Consider the following 13,271-nt stretch of genomic DNA (forward strand, 5'->3'; position numbering starts at 1 on the left):
AGTGGCCAAGAAAACAGAGATGTTAGCCTTTAATCTTGAGGCATAACTTCATAGGTGTATTGGTCTGATTCTGCAACAGACTGGGAGCGTTCAGAGACTAGGATAATGGGCATGGTGTGAGTACCTAAATAGAATAGTCCAACTTCAATTCCCATTGCGGTCAAGTGTGAGTTTGAAGGTGTTCAGCGGCTTAAAAGAGATGAAGGAATTGGCAGGCCTCAGAGAACTGGTCTCCTCTGTGCTATATTAACAGGAGTATTGTATGTAAGACATTGGGGGTAATTGTCCCACTCTATTCGGCACTGGGGAGGGCTCAGCTGGAGAACTGAGTCCAACTCTGGATGTGACAGTTTAGGGAAGATGTGGAAAAATTGGAGTGAGTCCAGAGGACAGCAACAAAAATGCTAAAAGAAAAACCTGACCGCTGAGGAAAGGTTAAAAAGAACTGGGCAGGTTTAGACTTGACAAAAGAAGACGAAGGATGGATGTGATAATAGTCGTCAACTATGTTAACGCTGTTATGAAGAGGACAGTGCTCAATTGTTCTCTTTGTCCACTAAAAGTAGGACTACAAGTAGTTGGCTTAATCTGTAGCAAGGGAGCTGATTTAAATTAGCATCACACTATTGATTTCAGTGAGGCTACACTCATTTATCCCACGTGAGCATCTTGCCCACTACTTTGGCTCTTCTTAATTTCTGCAAATATTCCAGCAAATGAGTTTTACTGGCCAGAGTGTTTGTGAAAATGCTACATTTTAAGTGACTGTTTGAGAATATTCTTGGAAAGCAAATTTTGAGTTGGCAAACTTTGATACACACACTGGAATAGAAGAGTGGGGTGAATTCAATCAGGAAACATAACCCATATCATGTTACCTCTGTGTGCAATCATAATTAACTGACACTCAAATACTGAGTACTTGCTGTCAAGATACAGAAGAGAATTATTTGCAGCAATTATTTGGCACATAATTTTGAAAAACATGTATCTCAGAGAAGTGAAAGCAGCTCACAGGCAATTTACATGCAGAAGAAGCAGCAAAATTAAGCTACTCTAAGCAACAGTGCTTAGAATAGGATTGTCCTTGTCATCTGCACACCTAAAGCTAAGGATGGCTACAGGGCTGTGTTGAAGTCCAGATCAGAAAATGAAGAGGAAGTGTACAGCCTGCAAAAAATATTAAAAAAATAAAATAAAAATAATTGTCCCATCAAGGACTTCTGGTCACATCAAAATCCAGGAGAATGAAGCAGTACATCATTTGTGCTGTCCCTGGAACCTATGGAATAAACAGTTTTCTTTGTTTCACTGTTGCCAGGGTTTCATTTGATAGACTACGTGGCTCATCAAGGAATAACCTTAACTCCCACTGAAAATCTTGACAGCTTTCTCTTGATAAAAATTAAAAGTCTATTTTTTCCTCAAGAAAACCAGTACAGATGGAATCTCCACCTGCTACAGTTAGATGAAAAACGGCAGGGTTTTTTTCCCCTAATGTTTCTTAAAAGTGTACATGTCTGTGATTGTGTGTAGGCATGCACAAAATCAAAGCTTAAATTCCATAACCCTACACAGCAGAACCTTGGCCCTCAGCTGGACCCCTCACTTAAATAGAAGCCCAGTTTTGGCATTAGCTTCTCAGCCAGTGTGCACTCTCTAATTATCTCTGTGGCCCCTTTTACCGTTCCAGTAACCCAGTAAGCCTGATCATAAGAGTTGCAGAGCACCAGGGTCTCCGGTCGACTTCAATGGGAGTTGAATATGTTCAGAATCCCATCTTTTGTTGGCTCTTCCTCTCGTTTTATCAATTTGGTGACACTCCAATTAGGAAGAGCAGCTGATGCAACTTTTCAAGGCACATTTAAATGCATTTCTTTTATTTGGTTGAAATTGCACTGGGAATATTGCATGAGTCGCTGAGCAGAGGAACTAAATTCTAGTTGGTAAATGGGTGAGTCCACTGGGAATTTGCACTCAGAGATAGAAAGTGAGGGGCATGTTTTTGGGGGGCTGGAATAGGGGGAGAGGTTGTGCGATTGTTTGCAGGTGGAGAAAATTGTCAAAATATTACCATTACATCATAAAAATATATTTTATTTTTCATGAACACAGCACAGTAGGAACTGTCAATACTGCATGAAGCAGGGTTTGAAATATATATTATGTTACAGTTATATTAGACTCCAGTAGAGAAGAAACTAGCATGGAAAAATCATGCTCAAAACTAGAGCTGGGCAACCTCTTTAGAATGAATGATTAATGCAACAAATGTAGCTCCTATTTCTTGTTCATAAGCTGCTGATGAACCAACTAGGAATTTCCTGACTGTATTGGGATTCATAATTGTGTCCTGAAATTTTATTTTCTGAAGAAATTTCAGACTATGCATTATCCAGATATTGAGTGTTATGATTATTGTTTATTTGCCATCTGTGACTAGCTGTCCTTAGCTGGAGACCTCCAAGAGATTCCTAGAAACTCAGAGTAGATTTTTGATTAAAAAGGCAGCACAACTTCCTGTGAGTCAGGTTTGAATAAAAGCCCCTTCATGATGCTGAGAGGCATCATATTGCCTTTCAGAGATGTGAAATTTATTTTTCACTGTCACCAGAGGTCAAGGCATTTATGAAAGTTGGGCCCAAATCTGAACCCCTCATCTAAACAAAGATGGTGGTGGTGCTGCTGGAGTATCCATATCCAAATGTGGATCAGAATTTTGTGATTAGCATCTCTGCCTTTAATAACTATACCTGAACACCCAAACCAAACCATCCCAAATGTTGTGGTAGTTTGAAATTGGGATGGCATTGGCCCTACCATCCAGACAATGTTCCACTTCAGGTGACTGCATCTTTCCTAACTAAGATTCACTCTATTGTTAAAATGGATATATGATATCCTCCTTTCCGCATTATATTAGTATGTAGCATTACTGTATTCTCTTTAGTTAAATTCCACCCTGAAATGACTGCAGTTCAATGGTTGGTGAAACCCTAGTAGACATCACAAAGCAGCATGTTCTCAAAATTGGGAAAAATATAAGCAAGTATGGATGATAGCTAAGCAAACTCAGGAGAAAGTAGTGGGGAGGTGAATACAAAGGCAAGCAGAAGATAGCCAATGGCTGAACTCTGATTCTTCAGCTCTAGAGATTGTGTATGTTCTCAAAAGCCTCTCTCCAGGTTCTTATGCTTGTTTCATTTCCCTCCACTTATTTTTATTAGAGAAATATATGTTGCATAATTTATATTTTGCCATAGGGGATGGTAGGTTTCCCCGGGATGCTTTGTTGTGCTGCATGTAATTCTCTAGTTAGTGAAATTTAACATTAAATTCCATTCAAATAACGCAAAAGTAATAACAACAAGCAAATAATTAGTCAGAACAAAATCAATTTTATCAAAATTGATATTAAAACTCAGTTTGTCTGAAAGGAACAAAACAAATAATCAGAAAGGAGCAAACAGAAATAGCAATCTAGCATCTAAATAATACCCATTGTGTCCTGAATAGGCTGCAGGTGTTTACAGTTAACTGGCAAAATTATAAATCGGTGCTCGAGGAATAGAAATTTAACATAGATTAAACAAGCATATTCAGTAAACACATTCGTCTCTTTTGATATGGGTATATGACGTGTCATGGCCCAAGCATGTAGTGATCTCCACATAAGCAGATCCTTCCATCTGCTTGGAGCCCTGTTGAGATTGGGTCCAACTATTGTAGGATCAGAACCCTGTGTGATTTGACCTGAATCCTTTCAACAGCCTTGTACTTTCATTCTCAATTCAAACACAGTATTTTCAGTTCAGTGAAGGACCCATCCAATGCCCGATGGAGTCAATGGAAAGACTCCTATTAAATCCAGTGGGTGTTAGAGCAGATCCTAATTGCCTCTGCTTCTTGGGTCTTTTGTAGTCATCTCTCTGAAACAATGTAAAGGGTCACAATCTAAAAAAGGCAGAGTGCTTCAAGGTGTAACATCTGCAAACATTTCTGTTTTTAAATTGGCTAACAGGAAAAATAAGAAATATACTTTGTATTTGTCTGTATCGTTGGTTTCCATTGTCCTACCATGTAATCAATAGAGCAGCTATTCCAAACCATAGCTTGCAGGGAGCATAAAGCGCCAATAGAACTATATTTTTTAAAAGTGCATATTCTTTAAAAGTTGCCTATTTTTCCTGCACTGATTATTGGTTAAAAAAAGATTATTGGTTGGTATTTTATCTCACTTTACACAGGTGTAAGTGACTAAGGGGCAAGGTAGAAGAGGATCAGGTCACAGGTCTTGTCTCCTGTTTTCAGCTCAGACCTCTTGACTATGCACTGCTAAAGAGCCTTAAATGCCAGAAGTGGCATTTCTCTCATAAATGTCTGTCTTCAAATAATTGCTTCTGAACCAGGATGATTTAGCTGCAATTGCTTAATAATATGCATGCAACCCAATGAGTAATTCTATGTATTTTTCCCCTAAGGAATAGTTAAAGAATGCTGTGATCCTGCTCAGTAATAACCACACACATTTCCCATCACCTAGGTCTGTAAGAACTCCTGACATTTGAAGCTGTCCTACCGAGTTGCCATGGCAACAAGAAAAGGAAAACTTCAAATCTGAAGATCGCAGTTTACAGTTACTGTTCTTCACTACTAGGCCTCAGTTGCTCCAGATTCAGTTTAATTTGCAACCTCACTTAGTCTATCCGACTGTACGTCAGTGTTTGACAACCTCTGCCCTTACTGTTGTTCAATAATGGATTTCTCTTGCAAGATGCAAGGTTTATGCGAATTTTCACTGAATGTTAAATGACCATGACATCTCAACTTGACCTTCTGGGAGCTGAATATAGAATGACTCCATTTTTTTCTATCTGTTGACTTGTTGCTATTCAACTGTTCAAAAACAAATATTTTGTCTGTGGGTTGGTATTTGTATATGTATGAATGTATGTGTGTATATATAGTTATATGCAGAGAAGAGATACACAATAGGGTTAGCTTTTATGAGACAGTTGCCTGAAGTATGGGAGCAACAGGGCAGAATAACAGAGCCACAGGTGAGTTATAATTGTCCTATCACAGCTAAACCCATTGTATATGCTGTTTATACAATGGTGTAATACAAAAGGCAAGAGCAACTGCAACTATAGCATTAAAATTCCTGTGTCAGTGGTGCCAGCTATGCCAGGGCCACTCCTTCGCAATGTCACTTCTTTTACCTCAGGCTCAATGTACAAGAGACGCAAATTCCCGACACTTTATTGCCGATCACAATTTCGTTCCTTCCGCCACAGGTGATACTGATGAGGCTGCAGTGAAAGCAGCTTTTGACTGCACATTATAATGGCAGCAGCCCTGGGAGATAAGGAGACTGTGATTTGCAAGGGAGCTGAAAGCAGTTAAATGCACTATGGGTCATTATCTCGAATATTGGGACACTCTGGGCCTGAATTTAAAGGGGCCTTAACCCAGCCTCTTTTTGCTCCTGTCGATAATTATTCTCCGGGGCAGTTGAGGACATTTTAAACTTCTTAGTGCCTGATCTGCAGGGGCAATCAGGTACGTAGATGTTTACATGTCAGAAGGCCCATGCGAATAATAGGAGTAAAGGTCTTTCTCAGATGAATTGATCTCTCTTTCGACTCCCTAACCACAAAGGCCTGTTCTCAGCTCTCATTGATGTCCCTGAGCACAGTGAGGAAAATAGATGCCCTATTGTATAAATATATTCATATATACACACACATACATGTACATGTACACACAGTTTTCAATTAAAAATAACAAGATCATTTCTCTGTGTGTGTGAAATAACCACACTTGTTTGCAAACATGGAATTAAAAGGTGTTCATTATGTATGAATATTAATCCTTTTTTATTCTGTGAGCATGTAAGGTAAACAAAAACTTCTAACTGTATCAAGATGACGATCCTGTTAATAAATTGTAAATGATCCATCAAACCTCACACCAATTTTTTTATAAAATTAACACACACACACAAAAATATACTAGTGACAGACTGTGGCTTTTACTAGAGTTTGCCAGTAACTAGGGTGAGGTAAGTGTCTCAGAATATTTTAATAAACTTGCTTATTTAAAGTTTAAACAACACTGCTTTTTTATGCAATAGAACTTCACAGCTGCATTTTTGGGTTAGCATTTTTACAGTACTTGTGGGTCATTCTGTATGTTGTCATTACTACAGTGAGATTATACACATACCTTCCACATCATGTATATGTTTCAATATTAAAGCTTTTTGGAAGTATAAAAAATAAATTCCAAACACACATTTAGTTTTTCATGATGTTACACTAGATATTAAATGTGTATTGGTGGTGAAAAATTGCTGTACAATAGCTTTTCTCTAACTTCTTGTATTATACCAAATATTACAACAGGCCCTTAACTAAAGTAATAACAATAATAATTAATAATGGTGACAGCAAATAGTTAATGTTGTGGACATCCCTAAATTTTTAGATTTCTTGATAAGATATAAACTGCCTCGATACAAAGAGCTGTTTTTTTCTCTGAGAGCTTAACTCTTGAAGTCCTCATCCAGGAAAAACTCCCACTGACCTTGCTTCTTTCACAGCACATCACAGGTGTCTGAGTTACCACAGTAGTACTTAGAGGTCAATGGGAGGTTCTTTTGAGAAGAATTTCAGAAAGGTTCATTAGTCAATTGCAGGCCTTTAAGCAGGAATTGCCTGATCTCAAATGTTACCCCTACCTGAACATGGGCATGCTTCCATTCCATATCGTCTGCCCCAGGCTTTGTGGTAAGCAAATGCTGCTGCTTTATAATCACCAATCACTTATACGTATAAACAAGTGTTAAATGCAAGGTTTGCAAAATGGATGAATGCTAAATACATTGTGGATCTTTCCCAAGAAGGATTGCATCCCATGCCTTGATCTACTAAATGCTTCACTTGAATGTAATGGAAACAACAACTATTCTTCCACATAAATATATTTTTCTAATGGGATCCTTCCTCCCTCTGCAAATGGGCATCATTCAAAGTCTCTCAGTGAAAAAATTCCCATTGACTTCGCTGGGCTTTGCATGAGTCATTATGAGATGTTATCCCTGCTTCTTGTTTAGAATGGGTCCTAGCACATTATGGATCCTCCTAAGGGGGCCCAAATCCAGGAATAAAACTTTTATGTTTGAATCTGTCCTAGTGACAAGCTGCTGAATAAAGCCAGTTGCCTACCCTTTCGCTGTGCAATAAAAGTCCACAGTGCAGCGTAACATTTCAAATAATATTGCAAAAAAAATTGACCTATACAAGGGGTAGTTACCAATGAGAATATTCCCCCAATGGAGGCTCTGGATCACAGAGGTACCAATACCTCCCTGACTTTCTCATCCAAAACTGGAGGGGTTTCTGAAACCTCAGTGCCCAACCTCTCCTGTTCATATGCCCAAGGGCTCCATCTTAAGTTAACTTCTGGGCATCCTAGGCACGAAAAGAGGAGCCATAGCTGCCATCTTAATATTTTTTTCCTCATTTCCTAACTCCTCATATTCAAGAAAGAACATCTATTAAGAAACTCAATAGGCCAAATCTTACAGCCTTATTCAAGTGAGAAGCCACATTAAAACTTATGGGTTTCCTTACATGAAGGGAAAGGCCCAAAATGATATTTCCTGAAACTCAGGAACTAGTAGAATTTGGAGGCATTTCGTGTCGTGCAAAATCAGAAAAGATCAAAAAGAAAAACCTCATAACTTTTGCTCTTCCTTTTTATGTTGGATTAAGTTTAAAATTTGTTCAGGTCTCCCTTGCTGTTTTCATAATCCATCATTTATTTTAATTTAGCTATTTTAGTTGCTACAACATTTATTTCTGTGTGTGTGTGTGTTATACATGTAATACAGTTGTCTGTATTTTGAAAGACACTGAATTTAATCATTTTCATTTTGAAGCAGACGCAAAACAGCTCCGGTCTAAATCATTTCATTTCAAAACCCTGTATTTTCTGGTAAAACACAAATCCAATATGACAGTTATCAAGTTAATCAAAGAATGGTGTAGATTAGCAGGGTAAATGTGTCATTTTCAGTGTACTTGCTAACTGAAACACTGTCAATACACCTCATGAGTGTGCTCGCATTATGCCTATTTGCATATATTAACGTATATTATGTTCAGTAACTGCAGGTCTGAAGATCAAAACAAAAGAAAACCAGCTGAATTTCATGGTGGGTGTCAAATAAGATTTAGATTTCAGTGGAACAATGTTTTGGTAATATAAACGTGGAGCCAGATTCTCGTCACATTTCCACCTAGATAAATCAAGAGTAACTCCATTGACCAGAGTTGTTCATTTCTCAACACATTGCTTTTACCAGTCTGCCGTAAATAGTAAAATAACATAACTTGTCATAAGACACTTGGAAATTGTTTATCTATTATTGTAGGTCTGTCTTGAACATAGAGAAACCTACACTCTAGATGACTCACTTCCTTCACTGACCCCTTTAAAGGATCTTAAAGGTCCCCGGTACAATTTTGTTTAAATTTTATTTAGAATGACCACACTTCTAGTCAAGTAAGTCTGGCTGGTCTCTTGGGTGATCATTTGAACTGTAATACAATCTCATTTATTAAATTAAGGATTTCCAGGCAGTTGATAGGTAACTCGGTTTAAATGCTTTATTTTATCATTACAGAAAAAGAGAAGCATGTGTGTTATGGTTATATTTGTTTTACCACTAGTCATTCCTTTGCATCACTAGTTTTCTAAAGCATGGTGATTGCTAGTTTCCCCCCTTTGTTTCTACCAATACATTTAACCATTTGATCACAGAGCAGAGTTTTGTACACAGATCATATTATTGTATGTCCGGAAGCCAAATTCTTACCAAATGTGTTTATCTCATTTCATGTAAAAAAGTTGAATAAAAGATGAATGACAATAAAAAATGACACTGGCACGAGAATAGCAGGTCCAAGGGAGAACATAGGATTATGTATTCCCCTTACAGTATCTGTAAAATTTGTTGTCCAAGTGCTACATCTCCCAATGGTAGCAAAAAAACAAAACCAAAAAACCAACAACAATTCTTTCCCATTTAGCTCTCGGTGATTTGTAACCTTGAAGTTCAGATGCAAATTATTTCAGAAAACAAAGCTAGAGTCCACATAAAGCAGATAGAGAGAACTATTTTACTGTATAAAACTTACAGCCCATTGCTGTTACTACTTTACCTAACCACAAGTTATGATCGCTGACTTCTCAATGTCCAAATTAAATGAATACACACATCAATTCTCAATGAAAGTTACTAGTTGCACAATTGCTATGTGTGTGTATATATGTAGATATACAGAGATACACACATACGTATATAGAGCTATATATAAGATATTTAGAGGGGGAGAGCGAGACTACACAGCATGGGGATTTGGAATAAGCAGTTTAATTCTATGAATTACAAATGAACACACAACTCAAGCAGGGGCATGGGTTATGCATGGTCAAGCCAAACTGCTGAAAATAAATAGTTTATTCCCACCTCTGATGTTGTACTGATTTAAGCTTCACTCAGCACTCTCTCTCTCTCTCTCTCTCTCTCTCTCTCTCTTTATATTGATTTACATAATTTGAAGATATGCATACTTGTTTACTGACTCCTTTTGTTTTAGTTGTCTATGTACCAGCAAGTCAGTAGCAGTGTGAAGGAGGATACAGAAAGAATCCTAACTTTCTTCAATATTAGCAGGATGACTATATGGAATTATACCCATACTCTGAAAGTTAGGCTCCTCTTCTGCATTAATAAGTGGCTGTATTTGATGTTTTGAGGTTAGATGAATGTAGTCTAAAGGGAGAGTGCATGCGTGGGCATGCATACGCGCCCTGCCCATGAACTAGGATTGTAAAATGAAAGTGTGTATGGTGGCAAATTCAGTACAGATATGCTGTGTGATTAATTGAAACGTCCAATAGTAACCTCCTGTTTCATCACGTTTGCCCCATAATGAACTCTGTCTCCTTCAGTCATCACCAGGAATTTTTGTTTGGATTTGAATATTTTATTCAGCTACTTTTCCAGTTAATGGTTCCTTTAGGCCCTAGTTGCTGAATTGCTTGCTGTTTCTGAGGTGTAAATAAAAGTTTTGATTTATGATGTGGCTGCAAAGAAACTTGTAATTTATTTGTGAAATGCTCAAATAAAGGATGTCTGGGCTTTTATACTTTTGTCTGAGCTTAGACCTTCCTGAAACAACATTGCATGAACAAAGGGGGCTATATAATCACCCTGCTGTGGTTGACACAGGGGTCTGAACCCACCCCATGCTAAACTAGAAGCAAGAGCCTCAGAGGCAGTGCTGGAGGGAGGCTTGCAAGGGCTATAGCCACCCCAAAATTTGCCACAGCCTCCCTGTAGCAGCTGCTGCTCTCCAGCTGCCTAGCTGTGAAGGCAGAGTGGAGAGAATGGCAGCTACTGGCCATGTGGGATATTCCACCCAGCCTGGGCTCCAGGCCCCTCCCCCAATGGTCACTACTCCCCAAGGGCTCTGCTGACCCCAAAGCCAGATTGCCCCACTTGGATAGCTCTTAATGGCCCGTGCCCTAAACTACCCGGCTCCAGGCTCCAGCCTCCAACCTGGCCATGGGGAAGGTCCATGGAGAGCGTTGACCTCATGGTGAGTGGGAAGTGCAGCCCACCCAATTTTATGTCTGGCCTACTTTAGGCCCCCAACCAAGAAGTGGCTTGCGTTGCCCCTGAAGATCCTCCCCCAATTCCTCTCATTAAGCAATGAATTGAGCTGTTTGTTGTCACACAATGGCCATAGAGTGGGATCAAGTGGGTGTAGTGAATGGAAGAAGGCTACAGATCATTCACTAGACTTCATAAGATGGGGGAGTGGATTACTTTGCATACACTAGCTCAGTTAAGGATTATGCCTGCCAAAGCCCCAATTTTGTTACATCATGCTGAGCAAATTTCTTGGCTACATGCTGCAAAGAAACTTCATCGGTCTTTGGCTTCACCGCCCTTTGGCTTCAGCCAGCTAGCCCTCATCACCTTCTATCAGTAGGCAGTTAAGGGCTACCAAGAAAAGCCACTCATGTTAAAATCAAATGCCGAGCAAAAGATCAACAAAACCATAGGTCAACTTCCTGCAGATTTACCACTGAACACTATGGGAGCTCCAGTACTAGATTCCTGCCACTGTGCAGTGCTGTATGTCAGCAGTGCTTCCCTGGTCCACTTGCACGTCAAGATGACCTCCTCCAGCAAGTACTGGTAGCTTCTCTTGAGCTCCAAAGACGACCCAGAAAACTAAGGGAATTCTCACCCAAGGTAAAATTTCCCATGTCTTTGTTTCTATAATATAGTTGGCAAGAGATGGGCTCAGACTCACTCTGCCGTGTGTACCTTACTAATGGTTTAACCTCTTGTTCTCCTGGGGGCTTCATGAGAGGTTCAGGGAAAGGGTTTACCAATAAAGTGACTATACTGGGATTACTTTACAGTGACTCTAATCCTTAGATGTTCTCTCCCACCATGTGGATTGATTGCTCACTCACAGTCTCTCCTTAGCCCAATATATTTAAATGATAATGCTAAGATGCTGGGCTCAACCTGCTGCAATTCTGCTGAATCCTCCCTACCAAAGCTTCAAAAGAATTAAAGTTCAGATTGTTAGTATTGGGTCATTTCTGAGGCTTTTTCTCAGAGCCAGATCATTCCCCTTTTTCCATGCACAGGGTGGACTCTCCATCCCATAGATTTTCTTGAACTGCCTGGAAGGAAAGTTTGGTCAGATTAGCAGCATGAGCTCCTGCACCCCAGAACTCCATGATGCCATTGCAGAGACTCTCAAAAATCATACCCCCAAATTTAAAGTCCTGATTTTCTAGGCCTTAAATGTTCTGGGCCCAGGACACCCACTGGGATTTTAACTTGACAGCTCTACACGGCAGGAAAAATGGAACTGTCCACATTACTGGTGAAGCTCACATGAGCATGACAACAGGTTTTCCCAGGATATTAGGATTCACAATCCTCACCACTTCTCGTTTGTAACTTTGATTTCCTGCAAAGCAACTCATGACCCAGAAACAGTTTTGGAACACACACACAGAAAAAAAAATCTCATGCAATTTACTTCTCTGTGGGGGTGGAATAAAGAGGAAACTTTACTGACTTGAATCACCACGGTTTCTAACTCCAGCAGATGCTCTGAGATCATGGTGATGGGCCCTCTCCAAGACCAGTAATACAAATAATAGTAATGATACAATAGGCTGGAGGTCAAGAACAGGAGTAGAAGGGTCAGGTGGAATGCACATCTTGTTCTGCCAAAGTACCACTTTGAATCCATGTGTATTTCATTCTGCATCAAAGCTCTCAATGCTGGGGTATCCTCTCTTCAAGGAGAAATCCAGAAGCAGCTGCCTGTGTGGAATTCCCTGGAATGTTGCTGCTTGAGAAAGCATTTGACTCTACGCCTTGTAGGTAGAGATGATGTAGGCTCAAGGTCACGACACAAATAATGTTTTTGCCTTCAAGATCTCAGAGAACATCAGGAACTGCTTCTTATTCTACAGGGATGGGCAAAACTATTTAACCCCACCTCCAAAAAGGAAGCATTCAAGTGCATTCCACAGGAGTCCTCTTGCTGTGGTTTTTCTCCCTCCATAGGCCTGCTCTCATGAGCTTTTTCAACCTCAATTTTTGTTCTACTTGACCTTAAGCAGACTGAATATAAAATGAGTAAGGACCTTTGCATGTGGCTCTTTACAAATAACAAAAGATAAAACACATGGAAGCTGAAGTTAAATTTAGCAAAAGGCCATTACCTGGAGGCCACCACAAAGGGTTCCTGCCCGTGACTTCATTTGGTCCCATAATGAGGATACAACTGAGCTAAGCTGATGCTGCATATTGTATCTTAAAAGAACAATTTGAAACAGAGCAAGGTTAACCCACAAGCCAGGACAAGGATGACAATGAGAGGAGAGGATGTTGAGAGTTTTTTAATCAGGCTAAATGATTTCCTTGCCCTACCAACCTTCATAGGCACCAGCAGAAGTTCTAATCTGAGGCGTTATTTTTTAATCTGTAACTTTGCACAATTCATGCTAGTTACAGATTTCTCCTTCAATAATAAGTACAATGTCTCCTGGCTTCAGAACAAAGTCCTTCTCTGCAGACATAGGACAAGGGGCATTGCTCCTCCTGCAGTACTATCAGGATGGTCTTCCTAAACTACAACGCCTCTGGATGAACGACA

At 39.6% G+C, this 13,271-nt stretch overlaps 1 protein-coding gene across 2 annotated transcripts in view; it reads left to right on the plus strand.

The window, feature by feature from the left end:
• CDH13 (cadherin 13) overlaps window positions 1–10,218 on the plus strand; it is a 749,109-nt gene extending 738,891 nt beyond the window's left edge. For both annotated transcript variants that reach the window (XM_030581605.1, XM_030581606.1), the window contains one exon: window positions 4,544–10,218. In XM_030581605.1, coding sequence (XP_030437465.1) covers window positions 4,544–4,551 — 8 coding nt within the window. In that variant the 3' untranslated portion in view covers window positions 4,552–10,218. The remainder of the gene's footprint in view (window positions 1–4,543) is intronic.
• Window positions 10,219–13,271: the final 3,053 nt, after the last annotated feature.

Source organism: Gopherus evgoodei, chromosome 12 (assembly GCF_007399415.2).
Source record: "Gopherus evgoodei ecotype Sinaloan lineage chromosome 12, rGopEvg1_v1.p, whole genome shotgun sequence".
Lineage (NCBI taxonomy): Eukaryota > Metazoa > Chordata > Testudines > Testudinidae > Gopherus > Gopherus evgoodei.